At 44.5% G+C, this 12,887-nt stretch overlaps 1 protein-coding gene across 4 annotated transcripts in view; it reads left to right on the top strand.

Moving 5' to 3' along the window:
- SEC11A (SEC11 homolog A, signal peptidase complex subunit) overlaps positions 1–7,598 on the top strand; it is a 41,045-nt gene extending 33,447 nt beyond the window's left edge. For 2 of the 4 annotated variants that reach the window (XM_019831832.3, XM_003986787.5), the window contains 3 exons: positions 501–620; positions 6,606–6,663; positions 7,073–7,598. In XM_019831832.3, coding sequence (XP_019687391.1) covers positions 501–620; positions 6,606–6,663; positions 7,073–7,123 — 229 coding nt within the window. In that variant the 3' untranslated portion in view covers positions 7,124–7,598. Of the gene's footprint in view, positions 1–500; positions 621–1,134; positions 1,173–1,345; positions 1,365–6,605; positions 6,664–7,072 lie in introns of those variants that run through there. The other 2 variants (XM_019831830.3, XM_019831831.3) reach the window with 2 other exon arrangements.
- The last annotated feature ends 5,289 nt before the right edge of the window (positions 7,599–12,887 follow it).

Consider the following 12,887-nt stretch of genomic DNA (forward strand, 5'->3'; position numbering starts at 1 on the left):
TCTTTCTCCTGCTTCCTTTGTCCCTCACAGCTTGTTGAAGAAAGTCGGTTATTCTGTAGTTTCCCCTACTGGTTACTGCCGATTATGTCCTGTGAGGTAGTTTAATGTGTTCCTTTGCTCTTTGTGTTTACAGAAAATTGGTGGCTTGTGTTTATTTTAATATTTTTATGAGACTATACTGTCGATGCTATTATGTAATCTTTTCTTCATATAATAAAATTTGTATGATCTTCCAGTGTCATTAACTGTCCTTCTATAACATCGTTCTCAATGCTTGCTTATTTCAACTCCTGAATGTTAGACTTTAGCCTGTTTCCAGTTTTTCCCTCTCATAAACACAGTTGTGAACATCCTTTTAGCTACATAGGTAATTATTTTGATATTAGGCATGACAGTCAAATACCACGGCTCCATTGGCGTTTTAGTTAACAAAAGCAGATTTGGTGCTTGCAAATGGCATGAAGGTATTTGATAATTTGGGTCTCCCGTACTCTTTTAAGGCAAAATGGACATATCAAGTTTTTGACCAAAGGAGATAATAATGCAGTTGATGACCGAGGCCTCTATAAACAAGGACAACACTGGCTGGAGAAGAAGGATGTCGTGGGGAGAGCGAGGGGGTGAGTACAGAGGGAGGCGTTTATTGAGATATCCGTGTCACATGAGACGTGGCCCTCTTTCCAGTCGTCTGATCACACACAATTGAGTATAATGTTTTGATGCTGGTTCTACCAAATCACCGTGTCCTTTGAAAAAGTATTCTTAGACTACAACTAAAACTTGAGGTACATTGCTCCAGAGGGGAGGAAATGGGGTCCAGTGAAAGAACATTAGTGATGAGATGATGATTGGGGTGACAGTTTTAAAAATTCATCTTTCATTTAATTTGTTCAAGAAACATTACTGGACAGCTTCCATGTACTCTGATGTCTACGCTGTCTAGTCTCTGGGGGTCCAGAGCAGTGTTCATCCTGCTTCATGAAATGTATTTCTTAAGTAGTTTCTTAAGTCAGCAACTTAAAGTATCCATCTAGATTAATTTTGTCATGTTTATTTCATGCTGTTTTATTTCTAGTCTTAAAACCATTGAGGTCAACTGAAATTAAAAAGTTATATGAAGCCTGTTTATTTCAGATTTTATCAGGAGAACAGATCAGTGGAGGACAGGAATTGTAAGTTGTTGATGTGAGGACATACGGAATTGTTACTACCCTCATGTTATTAATAGTATTAACGATAACTCACATTTACCAGGGCTTACTATGTGCCAGAGACTCATTCTAAAATCTTTACAAGTATTACCTCATTTTAACCTCAGAACAACCCTAATATTTCCATTCTACAGATGAGGAAACACAGACAAGTTAGGCTGCTTATCCAAGGCCACACTGATGATGGGAGGCGTCTGGCCAACTCTGGAACCCACCCTCTGGACCATCCCACCAAAAGTCCTGGCATAATGCTTCTGAAGTGGATAGCTGCCGGTTCTCACTATTTAGATGCCCCATGGGGCTCTGACCCCTGTCAGAATGTCCCCTACTTCTATAGACACTGGGTTCACAGTGATTCTGCTGGAGATCAGCCACCACACTGAGGAGTTCCCTTCCCACAGAGAATGCAGCGTGAGAGAGCTGCCTCAGCTTAGCATGAGAGGTGTTGGTTTGGGGCCAGAGAAATTGGAGCAGCACAAGCACTGGTGTGTTTTGTCTCTTGTCAAGCTGTTTGTGTGCATGCCTCCAGTTCGAGGGAACTCCTTTTCCTATGTTGGAGCTAAGTATACCTTTTTTAAAAAAAGATTTTATTTACTTTCAAGTAATCTCTACACCCGGGGCGCCTGGGTGGCTCAGTCGGTTAAGCGGCTGACTTCGGCTCACGTCATGATCTCACGGTTCGTGGGTTCGAGCCCCGCATCAGGCTCTGTGCTGACGGCTCGGAGCCTGGAGCCTGCTTCGAATTCTGTGTCTCCCTCTCTCTTTCTCTGCCCCTCCCTCACTCACACTCTCTCTCTCTCTCTCTCTCTCTCAAAAAATAAATAAACATTTTAAAACATGCTTTAATTAATCTCTACACCAACATAGGGCTTGAACTCACAACTCTGAGATCAAGAATCGCCTGCTTCACCGACTGAACCAATCAGGTACCCCTGCACATGCTTAAAGTATGTCTTTCTGAAGAATTTTTTAAAAATTTTTATCTATATACAGTGTTATTTCTAAAATCCCAACATTGAGGGGCACCTGGCTGGTTCAGAGATTACTTAAAAGAGATTAAAGAGATTACTTAAAAGTACAATCTTTTTTTAATTTTACTTATTTATTTTTTAAGTAGGCTCTGTGCTCAGCATGAGTCCAACACAAGGCTTGAACTCGTGATGCTGAAATCCAGAGCCAGACGCTCAACTGACTGAGCCACCCAGGCACCCCCCAAAAAAGACAATCTTTAAAAAAATAAAATAAAATCCCAACATTGAAAATACAGACCTTTTCGTAGCTTTTAATTAAGAAAAGTAATAGCCTGGCAATTTCTGAACTAAATAACTTTCCACCAAGTATAAACATCTGGGACACAGCAGGCGCACAGACCCTTAGCTGTACAGATTTACTTGGCGTTGATTATACTGACACCTTGACACAGTGGGCAGAGCACCACCTTTGGTGGAAATTTGTTTATAAAACACTAAACTGATAATTCAAAGTCAGACTGTACCCAAACCTTGAGGATAACTTTTTTTCAGGTCAGTCAGTGACTGGTGCAAATGTCTTTATGCAATAAAAAAAAAAAAAAAAAAAATTTTGTGTTTTCAAATAGTTGCCCAGTAAAAAGTTGTACGCTGAGGCCTAAGGCCCTAAATAAAAAGGTAAATCACTTTTATTGAGATAGAATTCACATATATTAGAAAATAAAGTTCACCCTGTAGAAGTGCGCAGTTCAGTGGGTTTTGTTATATCCACAAAGTTACACAGCCGTCACCACTGTCTAATCTCAGAGCATGGCCACATTCCCAAAAGAAAACTCCATACTCCTCGCCAGCCAGTCCCTGTCCCCTTTCCCCGCAGCCCCTGGCAACCGCTAATCTACTTTGTGTCTCAATGCATCGCCTGTTCTGAATGTTTTATATAAACCGAATCTTACAATATGTGGTCTTCGTTTATGTCTGGCTTCTCTCACCTAGCAGAATGTTTTCAAGCCTTATTCATGTTATAACATGTAATAAAGACAACCCGTAGAAAGTGAAACTAATACTGAACCAACCACGTATCTAGTAGGAGTGATTTCTGCCTAAATTCAGGATGTTGAAAAACACAAGAGGACCTTAGCCATAAGAGTAGAGAAAGACAAAAGACAGGCAGAAGCTGAGCCGTGGGATGTAGTGACAATGAAGAGAGACGTAAACAGAAAGGAGCAGAGTGATTTAGCTCGCTGTTCACTAAAGTCAGTTCTAAGGACGAGGCTTTTCAAATGTACTTTTTCCTTAACTCGAAACGTCATTCTGGGGTAGAAACAATGACCCTTTGAAAGTCAGCTCCCAGATAGAGACCTCCCTTTTGACAGCTGACAAAATCATTTTCTCCCGAGTGTGAGCAGCTAGTTCGTCCCTCCCCAGCACCTCTGGTCCCAAGAACCCCAGGGACATGTGTTTATCCGTCCTCTACCTCCTGGTTGTTAACCTGGCACCAGCCGCTCTTGGAGATGGCTTTCTGGGTGACACTTGTCTCACTTCTTTTAAACCTTCTTCTGCTTATTATCAACTCAGCTTTAGCAGAGTTTCTCTGAGCAGAGTAGGGAAACGTGCACCTGATGTGAATTTAAGACGACCGATAATGGTAGCGTTGTGCACTTGATTTGCACCTTTGGTGCCTCTGTCCGTGGAGGGAACCAGTGAGACGAAGAATTAAATCTTTTGTTTGACTTTGGGCTGCCTGACATATTATTTGCTTCCATTGCTCCTGAAGTCCAAGTTGCTGCCATTTCACTTGTGTTGGGGCAAGGAAAAAACCAGCCTTAGGGGGGAAAGACACCTCCACGGGTAACCCATAAACAGGCTGTATGATCACTGGGAGCCGAAAGCTCTTGGAGCATGGATAATGTGTGGAGGGAACAGCAAAAGTCTTGTCTGTGAGAATGGCTGCTGATTAATCATCAGACCAGAATAAGCAGCCTGGTCCTGGTTTAGTAGAAATCACAAGTGCTTTTATCGCATTTAGTCTGCATTTGACTGTGAGGCATCTGTCTTTACATCCTTTTTTTTTTGTAAGCTTATTTATTTATTCTGAGAGATACAGAGACAGTGTGAGTGGAGGAGGGGCAGAGAGAGAGGGAGAGCGAGAATCCCAACCAGGTTTCGTGCTGCCAGCATAGAGCCCAACGTGGGGCCCAAGCTCACGAAAACATGAGATCGTGGCCTGAGCCGAGACCAAGTCAGATGCTTAACCGACTGAGCCACCAGGCACCCCTGTCTTCACATTCTTAAATTAGATGATTCACCCCACAGAAAGCCATTGCTTTTATGAAGATGCTGTAAATGAGACAAAATAATAACAGTTAAAACATTAAAAAGAAAAAATACGTATTAAAACTATAGAAAACCTGAATCTACCCTCCTGGAACTTAGCTCTGCCATCCTGGAGGGACTGTGAATTCTCAGCTCTTAGAGGTCCCGGGGGTTGAAACTAAAGCCTGGGCCCTAGGAGGGGTATTATTTGCCTCCACATGCCAGGTCCAGGCATCTCACTAGCTAGAACTGAGTCTCTGCTACCCGAGAGTGCAGAAGCACTATCTGGGCCCCACCCTCCATAGATGCTCTGACTCCACAAATCTGGGGAAGATCCACCACGTTTTAACAGGCTATCCACGTGATTCTGACAAGGAGACCTAGGTCTTAGGAAACACCAACTTATGGAATGAGAGTTTGGGAATGGGGAGAGAGAGGGATGGGTCTGGTAATGCTGCCAGGACGGGGTGAGGACCGGAGACAGGAAGTAAGAGGAGTTCTTCAAAGGAAGTGAAGTGCACCAAAGACAAAACTTCGGCATTTCAAGCTTGCCTTAAGGCTTCGATAGGGAGGGGTGATGTCAGAGGTCGTTGCCCCTTGTGCACCTTTGGCATGGTGCACAGCCCTGAATAGTAGAAGCATCTGGGCTGTTTTCAAGTATGCAAAGTTCAGTCTCCACCTCAGTCCAGCCTCCCTTCTCTAGGACAGGCTCTGGGTCAGTATCATGGAGCCCACCCTGGAGTAAAAGTGGAGGCGGTAAAACAGGAGGAGAAAGAAGAAATTTGTTCATTTGCTAACTGCCATCTCCTTCCACGTTGACGGCCCCTGCTGACCTTTTCTTTCTCCCCTGAATTCTTAGGAAGTTGAGTATTTTGCATCGAGGGGAGAAGTGAAGTCCTGGAGCAAATGAGGTCTCCAAGGGAAAGGGGAAAAAAGAGGCCTGGACATGCAAACATTCAGTCAGGCAGTATTTACTAGATGCCTACAACCTGTGCAAGGTGTTATGTTTGGCCTTGAGGATACGCTGGGGAGCAAGACTGGCATCGTTTTTGCGCTTACAGAGCTTAGAGTCTAGTAGGAGAGACAGACGCTATACAGCTAGTTGTGTAGCTAGTTACATAATAAAAAAAACTGGGGGGCTCAGTCTGTTAAGCGTTCGACTCTTGATGTCAGCTCAGATCATGATCACGTGGTTCATGGGTTCGAGCCCCATGTTGGGCTCAGCGCTGACAGTGGAGAGCCTGCTTGAGATTCTCTCTCACTCTGCCCGCCCCCCAAATAAATAAATAAACTTTAAAAATATTGTGGTAAAGACTTCAAAGGAAATATATCAGGTCTATGAGGTTATTTAACAGTGGTTTTACCTAGTTTTCAGGGGATAAACTTTAGGGGCGAGGGGAAAGAAAGACTAGTGAAAAAACACCAAAGGGATAGCAGCCGAGAGGTAGGTAGAGAAATAGATTCGTGGTGTGTTAGAGAAACCACGGAGGAAGGGGTTTCAGGGAAAGTTTGTGGTCCTCAAAGTCCGCTTCTGCAGACGTGTGAAGGAAGATGGTTGGCGAGACTGGTCTGCTGCATATGGTGATTTGAACTGTTCTGGAAAAAGGTTCAGGATTAAGAGAGCCAGAGTACAGGTGGCGAACAAATGAGAGGGTGCTGAAATCTTCAGTACTGTAATGGAGCTCTTTCGCTCTCTTTTTGGACATTTACTATGAAGTACCTTATAACAATCTGGCTGTGTTTGCCTTGTCTCCCCAGAGATACTGACCACTCCCTGAAGGTTATGACCACAAACCCAGCCCCTAGCACTGAGTCCGCATGTGGCCCGAGAGCCACCATGTAGAGGCCTGAGACCTTAGATCTGATTCTGGTTCTTGGCCGCAGAAGCCATGGACCTCAAGCACGAGCATCTGTTTCCTCATCTATAAAATGGTGATATTCCTAACTTCCCTGTCACATGAGTTGTTGAAAGGATCTTCTAGGACAGTCTGTGCGAATGGACTTTGTGAACTGAAAAATTAGTTTTCTGTGGAAGATAATTGAGAATATTTGGTTAATGAGAATGGCTGCTTGGGGAGTTCTGTGATGATCAGTTTTTTGTTTGTTTGTTTAGATTTGTTCCTTATATTGGGATTGTGACGATCCTCATGAATGACTACCCTAAATTTAAGGTAAGAGCCTACACTGTTTGTTTCATTAAAAATGGGATCTTTTGGGGCTCCTGGGTGGCTCAGTTGGTTGAGCGTCTGACTCCTGATTTCGGCTCAGCTCATGATCCCAGAGTAGTGGGATCGAGCCCCGCGTTGGGCTCTGTGCTGAGCATAGAGCCTACTTGAGATTTTCTCTGTCTCTGTCCCTCTGCCCCTCTCCCCACTCACACTCTCTCTCTTTTTTGCTCTCTAATAAATATGTATATATGATCTTTTGTTTAATTTTGGAAAACTGTTAAATGGATTACCAGCTAGTTGGATAATTTAGTAATTTATCATGGCCACAAAGACCCGCTTATTCATGAACTCTGAGGACCTGTAAACTTTTAAAAGCTCCTCTGACTTGTGACGTTCTGTGTTTATTTTCCAGTACGCGGTACTCTTTTTGCTGGGTTTATTTGTGCTGGTCCATCGTGAGTAAGAAGTCTGCCTTGCTGTTCCCGGAAGATGCCGTACTTTTCGTTACTGAATGTTCGGAGTAGATACTGGTCTGTGATTGGTGGAGTGGAGAACGCTCATGTCGGCGCTTCTTGGTAGCAATGGTTTGCATTAGCTTCTGTTTCCACGCCAGGGTATGTGTGGGCGGGTGCACGGGCACCATGGCGCGCTCTCTCGAGGGGACTCTCAATCACAGGATTTCATATGTTGTCATTGTCACACTTTCACATTTTTGTACATCAGTGAATTTTTTATATTAAAAGGTTGAGCCAAAGCCCCCAGTGTTTGTATTTTGAAGCCAAGCTTCACTTCTAAAGTGCCTACAGAGTTCTGTAAATTCATGCAGCTCTGCACGAGTCTGAACCCGTCATCCTCCCTATGATGTGGGAATGGCGTAGACTGAGGTGGTCGTAAGTCTTAACTTTTCAAATTTTAAATAAAAGACTTTGCATATCGAACCCCTTATCCCTGACTTGTGTTTGTCGGGAAAGCTTTGCCTTCCTCTGCCGGTTCTTAGCACCCTTGGGGAGATACAGACTTTGATGTGAACAGTCCTTCAGCTAAGAAGGTTGTCCTGATACCAACAACTGTTGCTTGTTTGTGTGTGTGTTTTGTTTTTGTTTTTGTGGAGCAGCAATGCCCGTTGACATTCGTAGGAAATCTCTTAGCCATGAAATTGATTCTTCACTGGGGTGTGATCCAGATGGGTAGAGACGCGGTTTGCGTTGCTGGAAGGTTCAGAAAACCCTCACTGTGCTGTAAAGGCTCCTGCCCTTTTCTTCACTTGAGACTCTCAGCCCTTTCTACACGGTGGCAGTGTGTTTCGGCATCTGGAGGAAGCCAGAGGAAGGTGCTGGAGGCCAGGCATGCTCCTTGCTTTTTAAAAACTACTTTGCCTGAACCTGTTCTCTTAAGTGCCTGGCTTCGCTTTTCTCTGATGCAGACTTCAGGGAGGCAGGGTTTTAAAGCGGTGAATGCCAGGCCCGGTTGTGTTTTTCTTCTTCTAATATGGAGGCAGTTCAGGAAATGGCCAGCGTAGGGTAAGCCAGTGTGTTTTTAAGTACAAAGTACTCTTGATTCTTTTTGTTCTCTTCTTGTATTAATGTGAAACCTGAAAGTAAGCAAATTTTCTGTGTGGGGCTAAATGAGCAGGTTCCATTATTTGCTCAGCTGAAGTAGGAATCGGTCCACACTTTAATGCTGATGGAATTACCATTAAAAAACAGAGACAGTTTAAAAATCAGAACAGTTAATCTTCTGAAGCTCTCCCGTATAGGGAGTAGTGCCTTCCTAAATCCATTAACTAGGCTTTAGCCTTGAGACTTTGGACGTGGGCTCTTAATGATCTCAGCCGAGTATGAAACTTGGCAGATCCCTGCTAACAAGTGCTTCTTTGAATCTGCCCGTGAGGCTTATATTGTACTTAGGTTTTCTCCTGCACCACGAGAATGTGGCAGCAGTCTCCTGTGTGCAGAACGGTAGAAAATTGCCATTCACTCCATTTCTTCCCTCCTGATCGCCCGCAGAGGACGGGGGTTAACTGCTTGGCCTGATTGCCCAGGCTCTGTTTCTGTAGCGTCCTCTTGGGGACTACCCTGGAGAAGCAGTGTGCTTCGCTGCCCCTGGGGTGCCTTGTGATCCTAGCTTGCCTGAGTGTAAGCATCCTCGTATCCTCAGCTGTCCAGATATCTTCTCCGTACACGCTTACGCAGTTAAGACAGTAATATTTTCCTCATTTGCATATTTTCACACCCAGTTTTGTTTTTGCTCCTGTGCTGGATGCTCTTGTTGGAGGCAACAGCTGAATTTGTCTGCGAAGCAATCAAATCATTCAGGAATATTTGAATTACTCTACCAGCCAAAAATAAAGATTATTCTGGGAGAGAGGTTTTATGTTATCCGTTTGTATATTGTCTAGTTTAGTGCTAACACCTAAGACTGACTTAAAGCTGGACAATTGTATTATCAGTCAGCATAATGTGTTCTAAAAGCTCTTCGAGAATGGCTGACACACCAGAGATGTTCATTTTGGTGTTTTATGGAATTGTAAGCTCTTTGAGATTTGGCTAGGCTAGCGGGCAGTTCGGAGGGCTTGCCCGTTGTGAGTGTCGGGGATCCAAGAGCCATCAAGATCAATAAAACTTCAAGTGAGAATTTGATCTTGGGGTTGCCTCTCGGCTGTGACTCACCCAGCTGTCACCAGCCCAGCGGGGAATTCTCTACAAGTTATTCGCAAATACCTGTCCTCACTTCTGGCCCATGTCTCTTTGTTCCCTCTGGATGCTTCCACTTGATTGTCCCCTCTGTAAACTTAAGCTCATAGCCATTCCTGCAAACTCCCCCTCCAGATTTCACCTTTTCTTCGCAGGAGTGGTCGCATAGATTTTTCTTTTTCCCACCATATTTATTAGTCACTTAAAAGCCCTACATTTACCCCTGTCATTCCACTTCTCATTGCCATCACCTGAATCCAGAAACACAGTCAGTGGTTCCCTCTGCTTGGTGACTTTATGTCTCAGTGTCCCTGCCGCGTGCCAGTCTGTGCCTGTTCAAGATTATTTCCACTTGTTAATTAATTTTAGTGCCCCATTTAAAAAGTGTCTCTTTTTGGACCATAAATGATGTGTAAGTTTGTGGACATGGCTGCAAGTTCCCCCATCAAATTGCAGGCTCCTCTAATACAGGGGCGCTGTTTTACAGACACTGTACTGTGCTGTCCCAGTAACATCTAGTAGCTTGTTCTAAATGTTCAGCGTAACCATGCATTGGAGCCAGAGGCGGTAACTTAGGGCAGCATTATTGTTGAGCTGTTATTCTGGGGCAGAGCATATGAATCATTAAAGTGATTTGCACTTTCCTGTTATTTAGTAAGTACATTATCTTGTTCTTGCCAGATTTGAATCTGAAAACTTTCTCTCCCCGTGGTTCCACTTAAACAGCATGTTCTCTTTCTAGAATTTTTTATGTTAATCCTGTTTTCTTCCCTTTTGTGTTCGTCCTTGGACTCTTCCTGCATTTTCTTTCTCGGTGGGAGAAGCATTGGTGTTTGTCACCTTTCTTAAGGAGTCCGAGGCTTCTCAGAGAGCCTAGGCTGAGAGTAAAGGCTCTGTGACCTTTAAGTGCATATATTGGTCATTTGTTCTCGTGTGTTACCAAGTCCATACAACCTCTAAGGACAATGTGTAGGGCTATCTCAGCATCTGAGGGCACCCTTCTTATGACATTTATCACTGTTGAGCTTCTGGAATGATCCAGCTGATTCTAGCCAGTTAAATGGATTGTCCACCTTCCTCAAGATGCCCCTGTCTGTCAGGACGGCCTATTCAGACTATTTGCTGGCAAAGTATATCTTTGTTAGCATTCTCCCTTACTAGAACTAGAAGTAATACCAGATAGACTTTTAGAAATAAACAACAAATATGAGCCTTAACACACAAGTGTTGAGTCTGGGCATAGAAGGAATTCTCTGTAACTAAGAAATGTTCATTAAAGACTAGAATATGCAGGAATTGTTAAAAAAAAAAAATAGTGAAGGGGGTGCCTGGATGGCTCGGTCGGTTAGGCGTCCGACTTCGGCTCAGGTCATGATCTCACAGTTCGTGGGTTCGAGCCCCACATCCAGCTCTGTGCTAACAGCCTGGAGCCTGCTTCGGATTCTGTGTGTCCTTCTCTCTCTGTCCCTCCCCTGCTGGCACTCTGTCTCACTTTGTCTCTCTGTCTCTCTGTCTCTCTCTCTCAAATAAACACTAAAAAAAAAATTTTTTAATAGTGAAGACATTGCCTTCCGAGTGTCATATAGGACTTTTTCTCAGCTCTTCTACCCTTGACATTGGTCTCAGTGGATAGACATCTAGCCTTTGCTTATGCTGGTCGCTCCGCCTGGAGCGCCTGTTCACTTCTCCACCTGCTAACAGCTTTTGCACTCGGCAGACACTTACTGAGCATCTAGTCTGTGCCAGGTCTGGTCCTGCCCCTGGGGGTACAAAGTTGAGTAAGGCAGGGAACTGCTAGGAACTCCGTGCCTTAACCGGAGCCACATGTGAACAGTTTTCCCACAGGGCGCCCATAAGTGGGGTTACAGACGCGGAGGGAGCTCAGGGGAGGGGTGAGTTTCATTCTCTGCTAGTGCTTCTTGCTCGGTGCCGTCAGGACTTGATTTGAGCCCTCTTTTTTTCTTTTCTTTTTTTCTTGTTTTCCCAGCCCGCCCCTCCCCGTTGTCCACGTCCTCCTAAACAGCGCGCTCAGAGCGGTGCGTCATGTGTGTGTCCCACATCCCGACGGGTTCCTGAGAGGTGTGGAGGCAAGGCCAGCCTCTGGCTCATCCTTGTGTACCCTCTCCTCCCTGTCACAGTGCTTTGCACGTTTTAGATTTATTGATTGATAAATAAATTGTTCCAGAAGGATTTGTTCCAGGAAGGGCTTGGAACAGCTTATCAAGATACGCGTGGTACCCACCATGTGATTAGATATAACTGAAGAGTCCAGGGTGGGACCAAGTGTGGGAGAGGAAAGGATGAAATGAGAGGTGGGTTAGTGCTCACAAGACCCGTCAGACATTCCGCCGTCTGCCAGAGGAGATCCGTAGACTTGGTTCGCAACTCCTTCCGGCTCACGTAAACAGGGAGGCAGTCGTTTCTGTGCCTTATGGAATGGACATAAAATGGAACCACCAACAACGCCAAAAAACCTTGTAATGGTACACGAGGACCAAGACATCTCTCTTCTGGGACCCCACCACAAGGGCACTGGGTGATGTTCTGCAGTAATCTCTACGTTGAGTAGCCTCATGATTTCCATGTAACTGTTCCAGAGAACGTTCTGTAGTACAGGTATGGTCGGCCGCTTCCGCACAGAGCCACCTCGCCAAACACCGGCTACCCGTCTAACCAGCCAGGAGCCCCCGGCACCTTTCCTGTAGAACGGTGTTCCTTAACCTTTTAAAACTCATGGCCTCTTTTAAGAAACATAAAATCTCTTCCCTCTTCTCCATTCTGGCCAATTCCCCCTCAGGTCTGGTATATGCAACCCCCATCCTCTCCAGCAAAGAATATTTTCTCTTGCTTTTTCTCGTTTTTGTTGTAAAAACAAGACTGACTTCCTTCTCATATGCTGTTACATTATATTGAATATAACTCTCATATACAGTTATATTACATTGAATATGTATACATATCATATGTGGAGGGAGAGAATATGATTTTTAAACTATAAATCCCTATTCTACGAATCTTAGGAGTTTCTGGAATGGTACCTACTCTTGGTTAAGAGTCATTTCCCTTTCCTTTAATTGGCCAGTTGATTTAGATTGATAAGCTGGATTCCGGCTTTAAATCAAGGAGTCTAGTTAAGAGAGTTCCTACTCTGGATTTGTGTCAGGCGGGCAACTAAATCCCTGGCATGAGACTTGATCCAAGTGGTCAGCCTGACAACTTATTTAAGCGAAAAAAGAGAAATCGCTCTAGCACTCGTCTCTTGGAATGGGCCAAAAGCTGAGGTCAATATGCTAGCCTTTTTAGTCTACCAGACAGCTTGCAGTGTAACAGGCCTTTTGCTGACTGTGGTGTCAACACACTTTGAGAGGCTACCCAGGGACCCCTCCCTCCCCTGTAATGGGCTTCAGATGAGAGGCAGGCTCTGCTTTTCCCAGGACCCAGCTAATAAGACAGGGTACTTAGAGTCTGCCATGTGCTCGGCTAAGTGCTTTTGAGTCTGTGACAGATTTTTATTTTCTCTCATTCAGTCTTCAG

Source organism: Felis catus, chromosome B3, assembly GCF_018350175.1.
Source record: "Felis catus isolate Fca126 chromosome B3, F.catus_Fca126_mat1.0, whole genome shotgun sequence".
Lineage (NCBI taxonomy): Eukaryota > Metazoa > Chordata > Mammalia > Carnivora > Felidae > Felis > Felis catus.